At 45.4% G+C, this 12,500-nt stretch overlaps 1 protein-coding gene and 1 long non-coding RNA gene across 2 annotated transcripts in view; one reads left to right on the top strand and one right to left on the bottom strand.

Annotated features, from left to right (window-relative positions):
• LOC117771077 overlaps positions 1-3,630 on the top strand; it is a 19,065-nt gene extending 15,435 nt beyond the window's left edge. The window contains exon 4 of the long non-coding RNA XR_004615505.1: positions 3,502-3,630. This is a non-coding gene — a long non-coding RNA (uncharacterized LOC117771077). The remainder of the gene's footprint in view (positions 1-3,501) is intronic.
• Positions 899-12,500, bottom strand: part of LOC117771056 (gamma-enolase) — a 13,726-nt gene continuing 2,124 nt past the window's right edge. The window contains exons 2-13 of the mRNA XM_034601066.1: positions 7,846-7,931; positions 7,348-7,443; positions 6,970-7,028; positions 5,831-5,900; positions 5,043-5,176; positions 4,851-4,942; positions 4,645-4,775; positions 4,330-4,527; positions 4,042-4,243; positions 2,911-3,019; positions 2,450-2,508; positions 899-1,347 (exon numbers count right to left, since the gene is read on the bottom strand). Coding sequence (XP_034456957.1) covers positions 1,278-1,347; positions 2,450-2,508; positions 2,911-3,019; positions 4,042-4,243; positions 4,330-4,527; positions 4,645-4,775; positions 4,851-4,942; positions 5,043-5,176; positions 5,831-5,900; positions 6,970-7,028; positions 7,348-7,443; positions 7,846-7,930 — 1,305 coding nt within the window. The 5' untranslated portion in view covers position 7,931 and the 3' untranslated portion in view covers positions 899-1,277. The remainder of the gene's footprint in view (positions 1,348-2,449; positions 2,509-2,910; positions 3,020-4,041; positions 4,244-4,329; positions 4,528-4,644; positions 4,776-4,850; positions 4,943-5,042; positions 5,177-5,830; positions 5,901-6,969; positions 7,029-7,347; positions 7,444-7,845; positions 7,932-12,500) is intronic.

Below are 12,500 nucleotides of genomic sequence, written 5' to 3' on the forward strand. Positions count from 1 at the left end.
CACGTGATCTGCAGCAGACGATCAGGTTGTGTTGTGTGTTTTTAAAACAGGTTCACACTGTTGTAATGTTGTGTTACTGATGGACGGCACTAACTGTTACTTCAGGGTCCATAGCAACAAAAGCTCAGACAGAATTAAATGAATCACATGATGTAAAAAATTAAATATAATATTAGAATCTGTGTTTTAGGGGCTTTTATTGTGAAGTCGCCACCATAGACACAATAGATGAACTCTGCACTTTGCTGTTGTGTGTTTGACTCTGGATTTATGACCAATGTAATAAATAAACTAATAAATTAATGAAAGGAAAAGTAATATTTGTATTTGGTGTTTTATTTGCTGCATCATCTCGTCACTACGGATGAAGCTCCTGAGGATTCACTGCACAACTAACACAGACACACAAAACAACACAAACACATTTTTTTTAACTGTGATTGAAATTGTAAATTACCATCTTTTTATTATTTCACATATTTTCACATTATTTTCAATGACAAGCGTTTTTGTTCGTTCATTTATTCTTCTTTTTCAACGAAGCTAATTCTATGGACATTCAGGAGGAACCGAAGAAACAAGGAGGTTTAGATCATTTTTTTTTTTTCTTCAGACAGAGATTCAAGCATGAAGGACAAATAATCAAAATCACATCAGGAAGAAAAACAGAATCCGACTCGACGGGAGGAAAAGTAGACGGAGAGAGAGGAGGAGGAGAGAGGTGGAGGAGTGCAGGTGTCTCAGTGTCCAGGACAGAGGTGGACACGGAGGACACACGTGTTCGGGTGTTTGTGTAGTTTTCACTCGGTCGGAAACGGCCGAGTCGTGTTTCTGCAGAGGCATCGTCCTAACCCAGTCACGTGCTTCACTTCACAGGATTCTATCATTTCTCTGCTCGTCTCCGCTCTTACAACAATAATCAGGATCTTTGCAGCTCTGTCCTCGTTAAAACTACAGTAACAGTGCATGTCTGGCTTATAAATGTTATATGTTCATAATATTCCCCTGCATGTGCGTGAGCGTGTGTTGCATCTGCCGACTGTGCATGTGTGTGTGTGTGTGTGCAGCATCGTCTTCCTACACATTTAAAGTCCAGTGCATATTTTATCTTTGTCTTTTTTTTTGCTTGGCTCTTTAGCTTGTGTGTTTTTTAATGAATCTTTCTTTGTACATGGCTCATTCCCTGTTTGTCGTCTGTGAGTGTGTGTGTGTGAGTGTGTGTCTGTGAGTGTGTGTGTGAGTGTGTGTGAGTCATTCATCCGTCCATCTGTCGGTTTTCACAGTGCACTGGGGTTCCTGAAGTTATGGCCTGCGAAGCGAGCCTGGTCGCCCAACTCCTCCTCGATCCTGCAGAGAAGAGAGGAGACGAAGAGGAGGGACGATGTGTGAGAGGGGGAAGACAAGATGAAGACGAAGAGGAAGACGAAGAGAAGGAGAAGCAGGGAGGACGATGGAGAGAAGACAAAGAGAAGATGTAGAAGAAGAGAAGAGTAAAGGGAAATTATTCAAAGTGGGTTGAGAGAGTTCTTCATTTTGAGTTGAACACACATTTTATCAGCTCTGGAATCGACTGCGATGAAAAATGCTCAAAGCTCCTGATTAATGGACGAGCTCCGTCCTCACACCACGTCCCACCAGCCCCTCTGGCTAACGTCAAAGAAGACTGTTGTATTTCGAGATGCGAACGAAAGAGAAACACGATGTTTTGACCACATTCATCGTTCTGAGGCTCTGACGTTCCTCTGGTGGAGGAGGAAGCACGGAACAGCCTGGCCTCCATGTTCTCTGTCCACGTCGTGTCTCCACTTCCTGGTTTGAAAGTTGGTGTCTGACTCCAAGTGCACAAGATGGCAGCGTTCGATTCCGGGATCTTTTGGATCATTCCTCGATAGAAGGAGGAGGTGGAGAAGCGTCGTCCATCTTTGTTTTCAGTCAAAGGTTTGTAGTTTATTCTATTTGGCTCCACATCTTTTGATTTCATGGGGATTAGATGACAACTTCCTGGTGTAGACTATGAATAACTACTTACTGTGTGTGTGTGTGTGTGTGTGTGTGTGTGTCTGTGTGCACTTGACTGCAGTGATTAGCGTTTATCGCTAGTTAAAGCTCCTGTAAGTCTCTCCACCCTCCACCTCTCTGCGTCTCCTCAGCAGTCCGATGGGATTACACCGCTGAGCTGATCCTCCTCGTCTTCCTCCTCCTCCTCCTCCTCCTCCTCCTCTTCCTCCTCCTGCCTCTGACTGGCTCGGACACATCAGATGACGTCAGCGCTGCTGTTGCCTGTCATGTCAATTAGCTCCCGATGCTAAACACTAAGACCCGAGGAGCCTGGTTGTGGCTCAGCTGCCGCCCGAATTGGCAAATACCAAACAAAGGAAAATTGATTTTTAAATCAGACTCAGTGCCTTTGAGACTGAAAAATACATTTTACTCCCAGACGACCACTGACCTCATCAGCTGGTTGTACTTGGCCAGTCGCTCAGATCTGCAGGGGGCGCCGGTCTTGATCTGCAACAAACACAGAGAGAGAATCATCAGCGACGTCGTCACGTGTAGAATCAGATTTTCTGTCCTGATGATCTGAAGCTTTTGTCTGATACGTGAATCATGTGGTGGAGACAGTGGTGGTTTAGGTCCAGAAAAGGAAAGTAGGTCAACATGACGGGGGGGGGGGGGGGAGTGTGTGTCTGTGTGTTTTCTATGGTTGTGAGGACACTGTGGTCCAAATCACTCAAGATATCACCGACTCTCTTCACCCGTCATTCAGGACCGGGGTCAAATCCCTGACCTGATGGGGCAGGTCAGGAAACTTTGTCTTCTATACAGACGATGGCAGAAAGAGCTTGAGAACCATTAATGTGTGTGTGTGTGTGTGTGTGTGTGTGTGTGTGTGTGTGTGTGTGTGTGTACCTGTCCGGTGCACAGTCCCACCACCAGGTCGGCGATGAAGGTGTCCTCCGTCTCTCCGGAGCGATGGCTGACCATCACACCCCACCCGTTGGCCTGAGCCAGTTTGCACCTGAGAGACAAAGAGCAGGGACGAGGTGGAACCGTTACCGACAGGAAGTGTGAGTGGCGCTTTGTGTTCACCGCTGGTCGTCGAGTCACGTGACTGGTGAGAACCAATCAGGAAGAGAACGTGGGCGTCATCGTTTACTAAAGTCTCAGTTTCTCCACAGAATATATTTATAAGAATGGACGTGGACTCCAAGTCGGTAAAGTGAAGGTCCCTGAAACCTGTATTCTCTGAAATGACCAGCAGAGGGCGACTCGAGTGGTTGTAAAAAAAGAAGGCATCATATAGTTTATAATTTAAATCTTAAAATTCTAAGTTTAATCTCAACGTGTCGACTTTATTCTTAAAACACAAACTGAAGCTGACATGTTTTCTTCTGTTCGGCCCTAATTATCTTCCGTAGCTGTTAGTTAGTATGTTAATCAGATTGTGGTTTATTCATAACTCATGTGACACGTTGACCCGCTAACGACATGAAGATGAAGACGCGTGTTACAGGAATCACTTCATCTGTCTCAGCCCCTCCTTCATCCTCCTCTTCATCATCTTCATGACTGATGGCTTCACAACAACCAGAGTGACGTCTGGTTTACCCCGAGATTTATAAGGACACATCGTCCCCGCAAAGACATAAACAACCGTGAGACACATGTACACAACCGTGCTGGTCGGCTGCTTTTGATTGACAGCTAATCTTCACACTAAAAAACCTGCTGCCACTTCCTGTTGTTAATTTATCGTCTCGAAGGTTGTTTGACGCAGCTCATCTGTGGCACGAGGTCAACATGGCTGACAGGAAACGACTGACGTGTGTGTGTGTGTGTGTGTGTGTGTGTGTGTGTGTGTGTGTGTGTGTGTGTGTGTGTGTGTGTGTGTGTGTGTGTGTGTGTGTCTCCAGATGTGTGACTGAGAGCAGCTGTGTCTCTGTATCTGTGTCGTCTCAGCCAAGATGGACGACCTTCTTCGGCCAGTCCAAGGTCACTGACCCATCCTATACGACCCGCTTTAATGTAAAAAACACGTACGCTTGTATGGCCTCGGTGACGGAGCCGATCTGGTTGACTTTGAGCAGCAGGCAGTTGCAGGCTCGCTCCTCGGCAGCTTTCTCTATCCTCTTGGGGTTGGTCACCGTCAGGTCGTCGCCGACAACCTGGATCCCCACTCGAGCGGTGAGACGGGACCAGGCCTCCCAGTCGTCCTGGTCAAACGGGTCCTCGATGGACACCACTGGGAGGAGGACAGGAGACGGACAAAGTTAAAATGAGCCAACAGCAGAATGTCTACCTGGAGATGAAGAGATAAAACTCCTCCACCTGGGTAGTTGTTGACAAAGCCCTGGTAGATGTCGGCCAGCTCCTCCGCGCTGATGTGTCTCTCGGGGTCTGGTGGGGATTTGAAGTCCAGGTCGTATTTGCCATCGCGGTAAAACTCTGAGGCGGCGACGTCCATCCCGACCACCACCTTGTCCGTGAAGCCGGCCTTCTCGATGGCGGTCTGCAGCAGATCCAGAGCTGGAGGGTGAGGAGACACAAGGAAACACAGGATGGAGGTGATGGAAGATGATTGAGCTTTGTAGAGACAGAGGTGAACATGTAACCTCCTCGGTGAAGGTAACACAGGCTCCTCACCCTCGCTGTTCTCCAGGATGTTGGGAGCGAAGCCGCCCTCGTCTCCCACGTTGGTGGCGTCCTGACCATATTTCTCCTGGATCACTCCCTTCAGTGTGTGGTACAGCTCTGATCCTATCCTCAACGCCTCCCTGGCAGACAGCGCAAGGGTAAGAAGAAATACAATTCTACACGTTTGTGAAATCGTTTGAAAGATGAATTCTTACTTGAAAGATTCGGCTCCGACGGGCAGAACCATGAACTCCTGCATGGCCAGTTTGTTTCCAGCATGAGATCCTCCATTTATAACGTTAAAGGCCTGAGGAGGAGACAGAGGAAAGGAGTTAATACGAGACTAAAAACCTTTATCTCTGCTGCAGAAGGTTCATGTGTGTAGCTGTTGTGAGTTTGTCTCTTACAGGAACCGGCAGCACCAGCTCTGTGTTTCCAGCCAGGTCGGCTATGTGGCGGTACAGGGGGACGTCTTTCTCCGCTGCACCGGCCTTGCAGATGGCCAGAGACACTCCCAGGATGGCGTTGGCCCCAAACTGAGCTGTTTGACACAAGAAGGGACAGGAAGTGATGTAACACTCGGTACGCCCTCTCTCTGCATTTAGAAAAAACCTATTTAGTCATTTATTTAAACTTTATTTTTGCTCTTTATTTTAGATTCAGTTTGATTTAACTTTCTTTATAACACAGGTTTGGTTTCTTTTTACTTGAGCTTCAAATTAAAAAAAAATTTTGCAGAAGTATCACACATTTAAACAAATATACAACACGAGTATAGTTTTTAACGTAATTGTTTGAAGACCTGCTCTCTTCCTTTTTCTTACTTCACTTTATAAACTGGGATAAAATGTGTTAGTGTGATTGTAAAATAATAAAAATAAGAAGAGTGAATAGTGTTTCATTTGTGATGCTAGGTTCTCGAAGCTCGTCTGTGTAAATCAGTTAAAGTGAATTAAACTCGGCTGCAGTTTATTCTGACAGGCTTCATGTTCTGGATCAAATTAATTTCTTCTAACACCATTAGTTTCTGAGCTGTTTGCTTTGCTGCCTGAAACGATTAGTGTGCAGCTGAAGTGTGGAGAAGTGAACGCAGCCTTTATTTATTGAGGACGTGAGTTTGCTAAAACGTGTCTGGAGCAAGACTCTGAGTTCGCTCGGCGTCTGTATTCATGTCGATGTTTGTTTTCTGACTCACATTTGTTTTCCGTGCCGTCCATCTCGATCATCATGTTGTCCAGCTGCTCCTGCTCCGCAACGCTGATGCCCTGCAGACACACAAACACACAAACCCATCATGTGACCCACGTCAGGCTGTCGGGTCACGGTCAACACAACATGCGTGTGGTGGTTACGTGTCATCACTGACGTACACGTGTATGTCTCTGTGAATTTACACGTTAACTAAAAAAATCAAAGCTCAAGTTTGGTTTGAATTATATTATTAGTTATTTGATGATGTAAAAACAGGCTGAGACGTCATGATTGACAGCTGAGACTGACTCCTGATTGGTTAAGCAGGTGTTTGGACAGGACTCGCGTCGCACACACACACACACACACACACACACACACACACACACACACACACACACACACACACACACACACACACACACACACACACACACACACACACACACACACACACACACACACACACACACACACACACACACACACACACACACACACAACTTCATGTAGACTCTGATGTAACACTCGGCTGTTTTTTCCCAACAGACCGATCACAGTGGTTCATCTGCTGTAGAGGAAAAATACCCATGTTGCACTGCTGCTGATATCTGAATCATACTGTTGTACAACATCACACAAACACAAACACACACACACAAACACACACGCCTCATTCAATTATCCTCCCTCACGCTCACACTTTTTTTTTATCTCACAGACACATTATCATCATTATTCACAGCCTCTACACACACACACACACACACACACACACACACACACACACACACACACACACACACACACACACACACACACACACACACACACACACACACACACACACACACACACACACACACACACACACTTGTCTCCAGCATCTCTGACAGCGGAGCCTTTATCTGGTTGTCGCAGCTTCCTGTTTATCCAGATGTGATTGTCATCTGCACATTGATCGACTGCATCGATGTCTCCTGACAGATACAAACTGATTTAATCTGACTGTGGACAAGTAAAGAGACATGAATACAACGTCCCAGATGTCTCTAAAAGGACGTTGGAGTTTTGAAACCTCGTCCCTCAACTACAGATTCTACACGTTCACGTGAGGAAACAGTTTATAGAGACTGAACTTACAGAGGCGATAAGAGCTGGAGCCAGACTATCGTTGATGTGGCCGACGGCCTTCAAAACACCTGCGGGGGGCAAATGAAGGAATCAGTCAGAAACAGAGAGAAATTAAAATCCTGCAGCAGCTAGAAGAGAAGAAACTGCAGTGAGAGTCTTCTTTTCTTTGTCTTAAACCAATAACCTCGAGAATTAACTGGAGATCTGCAAACACCTTCATGTTTTGGGTTTTCATCTTCCTTCCATCCCTGAAAATCCCAAATATAAAACCACAAACAGCAACTTCCAACAGATAAGAAATCTCAAAGGAGCAGCTGGAACTACAGATGCAGATGTTTCTAAAGAATCTAAATGTCCATTGTCCACGTTGTTGATTTGTCTCCGTACCTTTGCCCTTGTAGCGACTCTTGTCTCCATCTCGGAGCTCCAGAGCTTCGTAGATACCTGTGGATGCTCCGCTGGGCACGGCCGCCCTGAACAGACCTGAAAGGACCAGGGGAAAAGGTTTAAAGGGACGCTACGTAGCTGTGACCTGTCAACAGCGCCCCCTGCAGCCACGTGGGGGGATTCATTCTGTTGGGCTCTGTGTCCGATATTCACTCAACTATCACACTCACTTACATCAAGAGGAAAGATTGAAGAAGTATTAGAGTAGATTTTTTGATCGATTATATTAAATCTTTAAATTTCCCTCAACAGAGAATTGATTGAATTTGGTCAAATGAAAGTTATTTTATGTCATTCGACCTTTACAGCCGACAAACGTTTTACTAATAATAATAATAATAACGTGTGTGCCGTTGCATTGCCGAGCTTTGAATGAAGATGATGAATCTGAGCAGACGTTTTGTTTCTCCCTCGGATGTTTAGCTCATCGACGCTCACCTTTCTCTGTGTGAAGGTCCACTTCCACAGTGGGGTTTCCCCGGGAGTCCAAGATCTCCCTGGCAACGATGCTGACGATCGACATCCTGAGAGGGAGAGAGAGAGAGAGAGAGAGAAGGGGGGGGGGGGGAGAGAGAGAGAGAGAGAGAGAGAGAAGCTGTAATGATCTACACCTGCTTCACCTTCACACACATCGAACATGATCTCCGCTAGAAGACAGAGACGTAACAATAACAAGAGACGTTCACGGGTGAGAAGATCTTTTAAAGGAGAAACCGTGTAATGAAATGAGTTCATGCTCCAATGTTCAGAAAGAAAGACTGAAAAGAACATCGTACGTTTCCTTTAACACGGAGCAACATGTCAGAGCCGACGAGAAAATCACAGCTCACCACAGAGGACACGCACACACACACACAGACACACACACACACTGCAGTTACTCTAAGGTTTCTGGAAGCAGGCTGCAGTAAAACTCAGTAAATTATGCATCTTTCTTCTCGAACACTCAGATCTGCAGAAGAAGCTCTGTTGGTTCCGCCTGAACACACAGACACACACACACACACACACACACACACACAGACACACGCACACACACACACACACACCCAGAGTCTTTAACTTCCTCTAATTATCTTGTTGAAATCTTTCGTTCTTGTTTCTTTCTGCACGGTAAATAAGGTTAATCGTTTCTATTATTAAATCCTAATTACAGTATTCTGTGTCTCCTGTTCACTGCGGCTGCCTCGTCTGTCCCAGGAGACGCCGGTTGGAGAATCCTGCAGCTCCACCGCAGGAACCCGTGAATCTCTGGGAGCCTGCGGACGCTTTGAGGAGCAGCTGGAGCACGAGAGTCTAAGTGGGCCAGAGCACGACAGCAGCAGCGATCTCACGAGACCCAGCAAACCAGTAGCAACGAGCACTGGAAGCCACCTTCACACAACGTGTTTCTGACTGGTCATTCATGTTGTTAAAGATTAGTTTGATTAAATAAAAAAACATCATTACAAACTACTATAGTTCTCAAGTGACTATGAATGCTATAAACATCTAAATGTTAAATACGCAATTGTATCCATGTGTCCTAAACAACGGACTCTTTAAGAAGAAGGACGACATGACGGCTCCCAAAGGTGAAGCCAAAGCTTCTTGATCGCCCCCTAGTGTCTGAATGCAGTATAGGTCTTAAACCCGGCATCCTCCATGTTAGCAGACGGGACATGAACCAAACTAAACATCCAGTAGATGTTGGTCAAAGATGGTTTCTGTCCCTTTCAGGTCGTTCTTATCTCACTGATGTTTGTGTTCATGATTCGGATCAGTTTGGTTTTAATCAGTTATTTGATGATATAAAAACAGTCTGAGATATCATGATTGACACCTGAGTCTGACTGGTGATTGGTCGAGAGTGTGCACGGCTCCACCCCTCGATCGCCACAGTGCAGACGTCATCAGCGCTCGATATTTTGGCTTCAGGATAACGACGTGCCGCCCATCTTTAGGTTCATTCTCGAAATGGGTCGTTTCTCTTTCTGAGAACCTGAACGGCTTCACATCACGTGAACTTATGATTCTGTTATTACAGATTCATTCTGAGTTTCTGGGTCACCATCATGAACCCTCCAGAACATAGTCCTCATCGTCATTTCACTACCCGACGTTAATCCATTCCCTGGGTGTTTCCCCTCCTCATTTGTATTCAGATCACGAGACTCTGCAACGATATGTCAAAAGAGAAAAAGGCCTTTCATGCCGTGCTCGTCTCCGCGCTGAATGAATACTTCATTGATCTGTGCAGAGCTAAATGTGTCTCGCTGCTACCTGGCAGAGCGGCGCCGCTGGAATGAGCCTGTTCTTCATTACAAAGACAGAGCGACGGAACTTCAGAGCTGAAGCTGAGTCGCCGGCTTCAGACGCTTCTTCTCTCATTAAACCTCTTTGTTCATCGGGACAGAAGGAGGCAGAGGATCCGTGGAACACAGAGGAGCAGGGATGTGGAGCCTCTCTGACAGTCTGAGTTCTTACCTGTTGATAAGTTATCAGCTCTCACTAGCAGGTTCACGCACATTTAAAAAAACTTGCAAGGATCAATCTGACGTTAGTTGAGAAACTGTGAAAGCTCTTTGAACCTGATGTGAGCAGTGATCCTCCTCCGCTGAAGAGACAGTTTCAGTTTGGTTCCTTCTTCACAACAGACTCAGTTTCTCATCTTTTCAAAGTCCTGATCCTGACGATCGTGTGGAGCCGATGAGACAAAACGTCGAGGATGTGTTTTTTGTGAAACTTTTACTAAAGTAAAACTAAACACATTCCTCATTTTAACACAAGAGACAGATCTTCTGATATCCACCATCTTACGTGACACAGAGACTAAAGTTATTACTTTATGCTCGTCTTACAAAACTCTCCTCATAATGTTTATTGCTTTTCCTTGTTTCATTTCCTCTGACTCTCAAACACAATCTGTTTCTGTCAAACCTGAAGTGGTGAAAACACATTACTTCTCCTCCACTGGGACACCAACATCCCTCCTCCTCCCTCTCACAGTGCGTGATCAGTTCATCACTGGGGCCTCGTTCCCCCCCGTTTGCTGACGCTTCATTACGACACCTGAGAATTTTCTGCTTACACAGTTCTGAATCACAGCCGGAATGAAGGAGTCAGCAAGATGTGCAGAACAAGAAACAGCAGAATCTGAAGAAACATCCACACACTGGAGAGTCAGGGGGACTGAAGCGTGGGTGATCTTCTACTGGACTCTATTTCACTATTCTCTCTCTCTCTCTCTCTCTCTCTCTCTCTCTCTCTCTCTCTCTCTGCTGTGTTTTGAAGCCCCACCCTGTTCTGCTGCAGTTTTCCAAACACCGTCTCCTGAGGGCGGAGCAGCAGTGAAGCTGTGGCATCAGAAATCCTCTTGTTTCTACACTTATTTCGTGTTTCTGATCAAATCCTGGAAGCATTGATATGAAGTCATTAATGTTTCTGCGCCAGTGAAACTCATCATGCATCATCTCTCTGGAACCAACCGGGGCCACAGACCGTGTGTCTGGAGTTCACGGCTCTGAGGCCTCGACCTGAAATCTGCATGATGATGTTTCACCGGTAATATTTAGCATTGGCACCATGTTAGCGTCGTGGGTTAGCATGCTAACGGTTCCTAGAATGGAACTCAGTAGAGAGCTCCGCCCACTAGTCCCCACGAATCCCCTAAATATGATTATTTTAAATTAAGCTTCATGAGAAAATCTTTCTCACAATGTTGAAGAAAGCAGATTCGGATCAACACTAACATTTAATGAGTTTCTCCCTGACGCATAGAATTGAAATTTAAGTTTGGTCCGGAAACATCCGATTATTGTAGCTTCTGGTCCCGACTTTGTTTACGTTGAATATAATAATACATGAAAAAGTAAATTTGATGAATATAGAAATACAACAAGCTGGTGATTTATAATTCAAAGCGTCAACATCATGTAAAGGAGTAAAACAATCTTCATTTATTTCCCCTTTAATATTAAAATATTTTAAGTATTCATGACAGCATCTGAGAATTCGCTGCACGCACTCATCTCATTTCCATAAACACATGTTCTTCCTTCCCAATCTGTCGCCGCCCTCAACAAATTCATCTCGTCGCTCTGGTCTCCATCCCTCGCTCTCCCTCGCTCTCCCTCGCTCTCCCTCCCTCTCTCCCTCTCTTCCTCTCTCCCTCTCTCCCTCTCTTCCTGTCTTCCTGTCTTCCAGTGTCTCTCACCCTTTGCTGTTTGGGCACGTTCCTGTGAGTGTTACGTAAGCTCTACAGCAGCAGAGAGAGAGGGAGGACACCCACGAGCGCACCACGCCACACCACACCTACCGGAGACTGCAGTGCTCAGCAGAAAATACAGCAGCACTGGAGAGGGAACACGTGAGAGGGCGAGCCAGGCAGAGAGTGAATGAAGGGAGAGAGAGAGAGAGAGAGAGGGAACAGAGAAGACAACATGTACGTCATGGAGCAGAAGGGATATAAGGTCAGGAGGATGCAGGGAACGAAACATATGAAAGAGAGGGAGAGAGAATGGAGGGATGGAGGGAGAGAGAGGAAGGAAATTCCATCAGATTCATCGATAGGCTTAAATATTATCTCTCTCCTCTCCTGATTGGTCTTGAAGGTTAAAGATCACATGATGTTGAAGGGAGTTTATGAAAAAAGGAATAACAGCTTACAGATGTGGCCTTTTACCGCAGGTCATTACCGCAGCCGGTTTCTCTGAGGGAAGAGGAGCAGCCTCCGTGTGGTGGAGACGCAAATCTCTCAGTTTTATAAATGAATTAATGACGAGTTTAAGAAGTGTTTACTCACCTTTTACTGCATATTTTAATGATATTATTATGTGTAATGTGATTTTTGTATGAAACAGCCCCTCACCAGTAGAGAGTGCTGCAGCCCCCTCAGCACCTTCAATTGTCCTTAAATTATTATTAAATTTCTTTTCATCCAAGATTGACAAGAGTAGACTGATTATAATATATATGATGTAATAACTTTTTGAAATAAGGGCAAATACGTCAGAATTTATTTATTAATTATTGATAATCAGAATAAGTTAAAGTGACAAACATTGTAGAGAAGCAGCAGAAAATGGAAATTACAAGAATCTCATTTATGTAAT

Source organism: Hippoglossus hippoglossus, chromosome 11 (genome assembly GCF_009819705.1).
Source record: "Hippoglossus hippoglossus isolate fHipHip1 chromosome 11, fHipHip1.pri, whole genome shotgun sequence".
NCBI lineage: Eukaryota > Metazoa > Chordata > Actinopteri > Pleuronectiformes > Pleuronectidae > Hippoglossus > Hippoglossus hippoglossus.